Below are 8,981 nucleotides of genomic sequence, written 5' to 3'. Positions count from 1 at the left end.
CCCCCCCCCCCCAAATAGTGTGTTACTTATCCTGAAATGTCAAAATGGTGTGAGGGACTTTCTCCTCGCCCACAGAGCTCACCCCTGCCGGGGTCTCAATCGGCGAAGGAGTCGGGGAGACTAAGGAGGAGTAAGGGAAAACAGGTTACAACTCCTAAACACTAAACTTCCCACTACCGCCTCCCAGAAGCCGGGATGTCTCCATCTCGCGCAAAAGCCTGGAGTTAGGAGCAGAGGGCAGAATTTCAAAGACGGTTTTCAAAAGTATAGTCCTCGGGTACACAGATACTTCTGTATTTAAAGACGTCACTGGAAATGTGGTGATTCTGCTCCGTGTAAACAAAAATAAAAACAATAATCAAAGAGGAGAAAAGTTAAAAAAACACACACACACAAAAAACAAAAACCCACTGCTCCCAAGTCTAAAGCTTATACGAGAAATAAACATTCCCATTAAATCTGATTCCGTTCCCAGCGTTGAGTAAACCCATAAATAACGATCGCGGGTGGGGTAGGGTGGGCAAGAATGAAAAGAAAAGTGAACGGGAAAGAAGAGAGAAGGAAAGTGGGAGGGGGTGGGGTGGAAAAGATGGAAGAGGACGCTTCTTTGGCCTACAAGGGATTAAAGACATCCATAGGTTTAAGGAGCAACAAATTAATTTACACAATTCCCGGAGAGCCCAGATGGCCCTTAATCAATCCCTTCAAAAGAACGAGCCAGGCCAGGGCTGCTCCGGCTGCCTGCTCCATTAGCTCTATTTTACAAGGAACCAAACTCGATTCGAGGTGAGGCGCAGCTGGCTCCTGGGGTGGGGGTGGAGGGGGCGAGGAGGGTGAAGCGAGCGGGCGAGGGGGGAGGCAAGGGAAGAATATGAACTACTTTTCCAAAAAAGGACTGGGTTTTCATTATTCTTCTCTTTAAAAAGTAATACCCTCCTCGCCTCTGCTCCCCCCTCCCCCTTCCCATTTTGTTTAACACAATTAATTGAGCAGCCCTCTCGCCCCGCCGCGGAACCGCGCCACTCGCCAGGCCCCGCCCTCTGTCTCCGCCCACAGGAGGACGGTGGTGGGGCGGGCACTAGGCGGGCGCGGTCCCACGGCCAGCCCGTTTCAGCCAATCAGTGGTCGAGGCGTTCCCGAGTGGGTGTGTCTCAGAGGCGCCGCTAGGCCCGAGATTGCGCGCTATTGGAGGTGATGGTTACGCCCCCAGCCTGAGCCCCGCTTCAGCCCCGCCCCTCCGCTGCCTTCGAGTGACGTCTCTCAAAGTTCTCAGTTTAGCCCCCCTCTTTTCCCTCCCTTTCGTCCCCCCAGCTAAAGAGGGGTAGGGAGTGATGCAAATGTTTTATTACCTTTGAGAGCTTCATCCGAACTGTCAGGCCCGGAGGGAGAGAGGAGAGGAGATAGAGGGAGTGGAAGAGCCGCGGAGGGGGCCAGCTCGGCCAGAGGACAGACTTGCAAGAGCGAAGCCTGTAAAGACGCGAAAAAAATGCGAGAGAAGAGAGTCAAAGGCGGAGAGTGAGAGGAAAAGAGGGCGCTGGGGGGTGGGGCGGGGGTCGCCAGGCCCGTTTGCAGAAGTGTACGGAAGAGAGAAGTCGTAATCGAAGCCATCAGAATTTTCACACTTATTCTTTGTTTTTCTCTTTTGTTTTGCTTTTTTCTTTTTTCCGTTCCAATATTGTAACTCTAGCGACCCGCGCCCAACAGGGGAAGGCGGGTCTGCACGACGAGTCCCGGAGCCGCAGAGATTAGTGTCATTGCTCTTTCTGGCGCAGCAGCTCCGGGCAGCGCCGGTGGAGGAAGCCCGCTCAGAGGCGAATTTCCTCTCGCGGGCTGCGTGGACTCTTCTCCCAGCCCACAGCGAGCGCCAAGTGCGAATCAGCCTTGAGGCATCGGAGTAATAAGATTAGAGGAGGAGAACCCGCGGCGGAACCCGCGTCCTTTGAACCTCCCCAAAGCCAGCGAGGCAGCCTCTATCCCTTCCCCGCCCGCCCCCCCCCCCCAACATCAAAGTGGAGATTTGGTAACTTTTAACTTTTTTACAAACTCTCAGGGGCCGAGCTTGGTTTTTTGTTTTGCTTATTTCCCGGGAGGGAAGGATGAGAAGTAGCGCACTTTGAGCGGCTAAGAGAAGTGAGAAAGAGAGAAGAGACTGGGATTGAATCTAGGACTCTCGGAGCTAAAGGACGACCAAACCCATCCGGACGCCCACTCGTCTTAACTGCTGCGGTCTCCAGAGTGTCGTGTTTGGACTTTTCTGCTTTGCGGCTCGGATAGCAACTCCCGGCGGTGTTCTCCGCCCAGTTAGTGGGCTGCCTCCGGGAGCCCCTAAACCCGGCTGGAGGCAACGCCCGGCGCCCTTGCTGCACGGCTGCGGGCTCCGGCCCGGCCGTGGGATGTTAGCGGTGGGGGCGATGGAGGGCACCCGGCAGAGCGCGTTCCTGCTCAGCAGCCCGCCCCTGGCCGCCCTGCACAGCATGGCGGAGATGAAGACCCCGCTATACCCCACTGCGTACCCCCCGCTGCCCACCGGTCCCCCCTCCTCCTCGTCCTCTTCCTCCTCGTCGTCCTCCTCATCGCCCTCTCCGCCTTTAGGCGCCCACAACCCCGGCGGCCTGAAGCCCCCGGCCACGGGGGGTCTTTCGTCCCTGGGAAGCCCCCCACAGCAGCTCTCGGCCGCCACCCCGCACGGCATCAATGACATCCTGAGCCGGCCCTCCATGCCCATGGCATCGGGGGCCGTCCTGCCCTCCGCCTCGCCCTCCGGCTCTTCCTCCTCCTCTTCCTCGTCCGCCTCAGCCACCTCCGCCTCGGCCGCCGCTGCTGCTGCCGCGGCCGCCGCAGCCGCCGCATCGTCCCCTGCGGGGCTGCTGGCCGGCCTGCCCCGCTTCAGCAGCCTGAGCCCGCCGCCGCCGCCTCCAGGGCTCTACTTTAGCCCCAGCGCCGCGGCCGTGGCTGCCGTAGGCCGGTACCCCAAGCCGCTGGCCGAACTGCCCGGCCGGACGCCCATCTTCTGGCCGGGAGTGATGCAAAGCCCGCCCTGGAGGGACGCGCGCCTGGCCTGCACCCCTCGTGAGTACAGCCGCCCTCGCCGCCGGTGTCTGCCGGTTGTGGGTTTTCTGCCGGCTTTCAGGTCATGCCTCCTGGGTGTGCGTTCCGGTCGGTCCATCCTCTCTCTCCTTTCAAATAGTTTGGCAGCGCCGGAATCGCGCGGTTTAGGCTGGGCCAGGGCGTCCAGCGAGGAATTCTCGCTTTCGTGAGCTCTCTTCCCAAGCGCCTCCCTTTCTCCAAGTCTTGGGCGCGTCTCCGCGGATCCGGGGTACTTGTGTCCATGTGGAGCACAAAGCAGTACGGGGTGTGTGTCTCCTCTGAGGCCTGGGCTGCTTTCGGGACAGCCCGGCAAGGACTGTAGGGCCAGCCAGTGTTAGAGAGAAGGGGAGTGGAGAAGAGGCCTCTGCGCCCCCGCGCGCCCCCAGAGCTTTCCCCGGCCCCTGCCCTCGGTCAGGGCCCCCTCACTTCGGCTACGCTAGCAAATAGATGGGGACCCTCCGCGGCAAACCCTACACTGCCAGTAGCAGAGCGTATTTGCACTCCTGCCTCGGCCCGGGGCGTCCCTTTCACCTCTCCTTACTCTCTTCCCGGGTACACTCAGCCCCGGCGATGCCATTGAAGACTGGCCGGCGGCTTCCGAAGGAGGGCTGGCACCGAGGCGCTTCGGGCCTCTTCGGGCTGCGGGGCTCGCGCTTTCCTACCCACCTGGACCCCGAGGGCCGGGATGCGTTGGGCCCGGGCACATTGAGGTACATCGTGGCCCCCAACTTTACAATACAAGAAGGCGGGGGAAAGAGTGAGGAGGGACAAGGACCGGGGAAAATGCAACGTTGCGCGAAGACGTTGCTGAGGCAAACTGAGTTGCCCCAAGATCACTCCCACTTCTGTGCTGTCCACCGTGGTACCGAAGAGGTTCCGGGCATTCTAGGTGGAGTTCAGGGCCCACCTGGATGTCGCTTTGTGCTTTGCTTTTGGCCAAGTATGCGAAGTTTCTCCCAAGTCTCCGGACCTCTTTCGTGCGACTCAGTAGTAACTGCGGAAAGTTGCGGGAGCCGAGTGGAAGCTCGCTTAGGCAGCCCGGGGATAGTGGGCAGCTTGGGCGGGTAGGGGTGTGGGGAGATGCTATTGTATCGGTTTTGATGGCCGTGTAGGTGCCGCAAACAAAGGCGGCGTCTCTTCCTCCTCGCCCGCGGACGTAAGAGCATTAGACTACTGGTGGATTTAGCGCTCTTGTGTCCAAAAACAAGGAGTCCTTTGTTTCCTTACCACGTCCCGGACACAGGTTAGGGAAGCGTTCAAGGAAAAAAGTAGTCACTCTAACGTAAAGGCTCCGGAGCCAAGCTTTGCCCTCGCCACTCCTTAATTTAATGGGACCTCGCGATTAGGCTCCCGCAAACTTTAGTAAAGGGCTCCCTAGCTGTTTGACGTCAGTTTGGGGCAAAAGGTTATTTACTGCTGCTGGAACCACACCCGCCTATTTGAAAATCGGTGAGCCTAAAAAGGCGAAAGGAGACGGGCCGTGCGTCTGGAAGCACCACGACCCTTCTGGTGCCCACCACAGATTAAACTTTCCTTTCCCACGGCAACATTGTTTTTCGAGTTTGTTTCTTTTTTAGTGGAGTAGCTTTTAACCGATTGATGTTCCCTTTCCCTCATTTTTTATCGGGTCCCGTAGATCAAGGATCCATTTTGCTGGACAAAGACGGAAAGAGAAAACACACAAGACCCACGTTCTCGGGCCAGCAGATCTTCGCCCTGGAGAAGACTTTCGAACAAACGAAATACTTGGCGGGGCCCGAGAGAGCTCGCTTGGCCTATTCGTTGGGGATGACGGAGAGTCAGGTCAAGGTGAGAGGACCTCGCAAGCCTCAAGGGACAAGCCCCGCGTCGTGCGCGCGCGCACACACACGCACACACGCACATACATACAAACCCCAAACTGACAAACAGCCGCTTGGCGGTGCGGGTCTGAAAAGCCTGGGGAGAAGTTGAGAGAGCGAAGTTGTGGGGGGTGGAGGGCTTACAAAGGCATTGGGGTCTCTCAGGCGAGCAAACTGTTGATGAACAAAAGGAATCAAGCCCCTGCCTTTGAAATTAGGTTAATCTAGATAGCTGCATGTGCTAGGGGAGCTAGCCATTATTGGAGAATAAAGTCATTGCTGAAATATCAGCCCTGAGCATCGATCATGCTAGTTATAAGCTTCTGTTTATTCGTAAATATATTCACGCTTGTGTGCGTGTATCCATATATATATATATGTATGTGTGTGTGTATATATATATAATTTTGTAATGTGGAGCAGCGTTGCATTGCTACTATATTAACTTCTAAAATCGCAGGTTTTTTAAAAAATCCACAGGATCTGGCCACTTATCACGGATGAATCTCCCTTTTGCTTAGCTGAAGGCAATCACTTTGGAATAGAAATTTTTCAAATTATTGATAAGATTATTACTGATTTATAGGATTGAATTCTGCTAAAATAACTTTATTGACAGATTTAAGATATTTTACTACTTATGACAAACAACATCAAATTAAAATGTCATTTTGCTTATAATTGAGTTGTACAATGTATTTCGAGGGAATCAAATTTTAGAAATCTTTCCCTGAAAAATAAAGGGATTGAGGCAGTTGTCTAAATTAAATCTGATGATTTCCTGTGGTTCCAGCACTCCCCTTTGTCCCTCCTTTTCATTTCATTGTATTTGTTTCTTTAGGAGTAAGTGTATGTCTGTTTTCATTACTTATATTGTTGCTCTTTAAATTAAGTAGGAACAACATTAGCTATGTCTGCTGGTAGAGTGTATTTCCCCCCAGACAACATCATAAAATACATTTCAGGAGTAATTTTTGTGTAATGACCATTAGAATACCAACAGAATTAAAAGTATTTTTGCAGTGGGTTGGTACAGAGCCTATCACAGTAGACTGGAGGTCTTCATGTGTCACTGTAAATGTGTCTGAATGGCTAGAGGTGAATTATTATGGTTATATAAAGAAAAAAAATCACTTCTTAACTCTGATTCTCTAGGTAAAACACATAACAGATGTGAAGTATAGAGGATATTTCAATATCTTTGTGAAACTGATTGCTTATTGCTGATGCCTTAGCTTAAAATATGTATCAAACATGGTGTCTAACATGAATAGGCTTAAAATATTTGTATATAAAAGGAATGTCTTGGGAAGGAACAATAGTAAAATAATATTTGAAATAACAGGCATAATAATATTGGAAAATAATATAATTGAAAAAAATTTAACTTTAAAAAAATAACTATTTGATGAAAAGTCTAGTCTTTACTTTGGTTTTATGAAAAACATTAAACCAGAGAGAAAGAACCAAACTACTGTGATGATTTTGACTGAACTATTATATTCATGCAGTTTACGTTGGTCATTGTTAGTGATTTGAAGTTTGTGTTTTAGCAGACTTTTTTTTTAACTTTACATTATACATTGCACGGTTGAGTGGTGGTGCCTCCCTACCATATTTATGTATATTTAGATCTGAGATAAGTAAAAAACAGATGTCCAAAAATGAAGAGGGGAAGAGAGGTAATTGCAATCGATAAATGCTGTGCTTTTCCCACAAGTCACACTAAAAAGCAAGTAAACTTCAGGTTGTTCGAAGTTCCCTAATCTAAGAAAGTAAATAGCGAATAGATCACAGCCATTATGGGGCAACTTTAGGAAAGGGAAAGTTTTCTACTTCAATCTAGAATGTAGGAAAACGGACTCATTTTTAGGAAAACTAATTTTAAGTGTCCTAGTTTTACTTTTACTCTTCTGAGAAATAGCTCACTGACAACCTCAGTACCCTTGTGTTACTATCGCTATGGCAACGGCAGTCAGTTTGTTGGTGCCTGTTACCGGGAGGAACCCAGGGCGGTGGAAACTGACTTTGACGGCCCAGACAAGGGAGGTCTCTAAGGGAGGGTGGCGGGACGTCAGGGGGCCCGCAGGAGGGATGCGGGAGCGGTTAGCCTTGCCTGGCCCTGCTGGCGTTCAGTTCCTGCCGCCCCAGTCTCTCCTCTGCCTCCCCTTTTCTCGGCCCCCAGGTCTGGTTCCAGAACCGCCGCACCAAGTGGAGGAAGAAGCACGCGGCCGAGATGGCCACGGCCAAGAAGAAGCAGGACTCGGAGACCGAGCGTCTCAAGGGGGCCTCGGAGAATGAGGAGGATGATGACGACTACAACAAGCCCCTGGACCCCAACTCAGACGACGAGAAGATCACACAGCTGCTGAAGAAGCACAAGTCCGGGGGCGGCGGCGGCGGCCTCCTGCTGCACACGTCTGAGAACGAGAGCTCGTCCTGAGCCCCGACGCCCGCCCGCGCATTCCCTGCCCCCGGCCTCCGCCTCGGGGACCCTGGGGACCGCGCGACCGCCCAGGGCCGCGCACCCATCCCGCCTTCCCGCCCCTCGGACCCGGAGGACCAGGCCCCGCCTGCGGGGACCCTTTGCTATTTTCTGAGATGTACATATCTATTTTTTTAACCTAGAAGCTGTGGGGAGGATAGGGGGTGGGGTAATGGAGGGGAAGAGATACTCGGGAGGTTGATAAGGGAAAAAAGACCAGGAAACACACTGCGCAAATAGCGCAGCTGAAATCCGCGGCCCTGCGGCCAGCCCTGTCCCACACCTTCCGCTTAGATCCACTCACCTCCGCGGGGAGCTGCCCCCGCGCCGCCTTCCCTTCTCCCTGGCTATCCCATTCTTTGCCCCCGCCGGCGGCCGGGGCAGGGGCGAGGAGAGGTGATTTTGAAGGGTCGACACATCCCGCGCGGGGTACTTGGGATCCGCGGGGCTGGCCGCCGCGGAAGGGAAGGAGGACGTTTCTCCCCACCAACAGCTGTGCCGACTAAAGTAACCTGTTGAAGGCTCCTTGTAAATAAATCGTGAGTCACACTGACTAGAAGTTACTTTATTGTGAATATTTAAAATGTAAAATGCTTTTCTGAATTTGGTATTAAAGGATGGACCCCTTTCCTCCTTCACCCCTCCTTTTTAAAGAGCTATTCAAATCACGCCTTTCCTTTTTGTTCTGAGTTTAAATTGAGAACCCTAGAAAAGAAAGTTATCAGTCCGTCCCCGGCTCCCCTCCTTTTCACGGGATTTGTTGACTCTCCCTTTTCCCCTGCAACCCTTCTGGCCCAGCTCACCCCCTGGATCTGCGCCGGGCTCCCGCCCCCAGGACTTGAAGTAGAAGACGTGGGAACCAGAGAGGGCCTCAGACCTGCTTCTCCCTTCCTCTCTGAAATTGCACAGTCGTTTGTTGCTATTTATTAGTGATTTAAAGAAAATATTGGGGAGGGAGGGGCTACAATAGCTTGTATTTAATTTAACTCCTTTCTGATAAAAAATGCGTGTTGAAGTAGATGGTGGGAACTGTTACAACTACTCTGGGTCAAAAACATAAAAATCCATTTAGTTGCTGTAATTGAATTTGAAGTGTTTTGTATCATAAGAATACTATAGAATATGTAAATTGTTTTCTTTTTTAAGCTAATAACGGTGATATATTAGCATCTTTAACCTTTATTAATTTATATAAGGAATTCGGTTTGTAAAGAGAAGAAACCCCCTTTGCAAGACCAGTTACATGTAATGCACTTTCTGTTTCAAAGGATAAATCAAATTAAAAAAAAAAAAAAAGCAGTTTGAAGACGTCTGTTGCCTTGAATGAAAGGGTACAGATCATCTGATTTCATAAGATATCTCAAGTTATAAAAGTCAAAACCATAAAAATTTTGTATTGTCTCTTAGGTGAAATAGCTTCTGCTTAATTTTCTTTTCTTTCTTTCTTTCTTTCTTTCTTTCTTTCTTTTTTTTTTTTTTTTGAAGAGTGGGGCCACATTTCTACTCTCCTGGATTGAGACGATAAAAGAAATGCAGCTCCACTCATAGGGCTTCTTGGAGAGACTTGT

At 51.4% G+C, this 8,981-nt stretch overlaps 1 protein-coding gene across 1 annotated transcript; it reads left to right on the top strand.

The window, feature by feature from the left end:
- Window positions 1-2,393: 2,393 nt before the first annotated feature.
- Window positions 2,394-7,527, top strand: NKX6-1 (NK6 homeobox 1). The gene is made up of 3 exons (XM_037828990.1): window positions 2,394-3,069; window positions 4,724-4,896; window positions 7,114-7,527. Exons 1-3 carry the CDS (start codon window positions 2,394-2,396, stop codon window positions 7,369-7,371), a joined length of 1,107 nt encoding a protein of 368 aa, XP_037684918.1. The 3' UTR covers window positions 7,372-7,527.
- The last annotated feature ends 1,454 nt before the right edge of the window (window positions 7,528-8,981 follow it).

This window comes from Choloepus didactylus, chromosome 3 (genome assembly GCF_015220235.1).
Source record: "Choloepus didactylus isolate mChoDid1 chromosome 3, mChoDid1.pri, whole genome shotgun sequence".
Classification (NCBI taxonomy): Eukaryota; Metazoa; Chordata; class Mammalia; order Pilosa; family Megalonychidae; genus Choloepus; species Choloepus didactylus.
The sequence above is the reverse complement of the archived record's forward strand: the minus strand, read 5'-3'. Positions and strand labels throughout refer to the sequence as shown.

Bases quoted from the DNA above. Each gene is read 5' to 3' on its own strand.
- NKX6-1 (XM_037828990.1), top strand. From the start codon at position 2,394: ATGTTAGCGGTGGGGGCGATGGAGGGCACCCGGCAGAGCGCGTTCCTG. The intron at 3,070-4,723 runs GTGAGTACAGCC...CGGGTCCCGTAG, and splicing joins GCGCCTGGCCTGCACCCCTC to ATCAAGGATCCATTTTGCTG. The intron at 4,897-7,113 runs GTGAGAGGACCT...CTCGGCCCCCAG, and splicing joins TGACGGAGAGTCAGGTCAAG to GTCTGGTTCCAGAACCGCCG.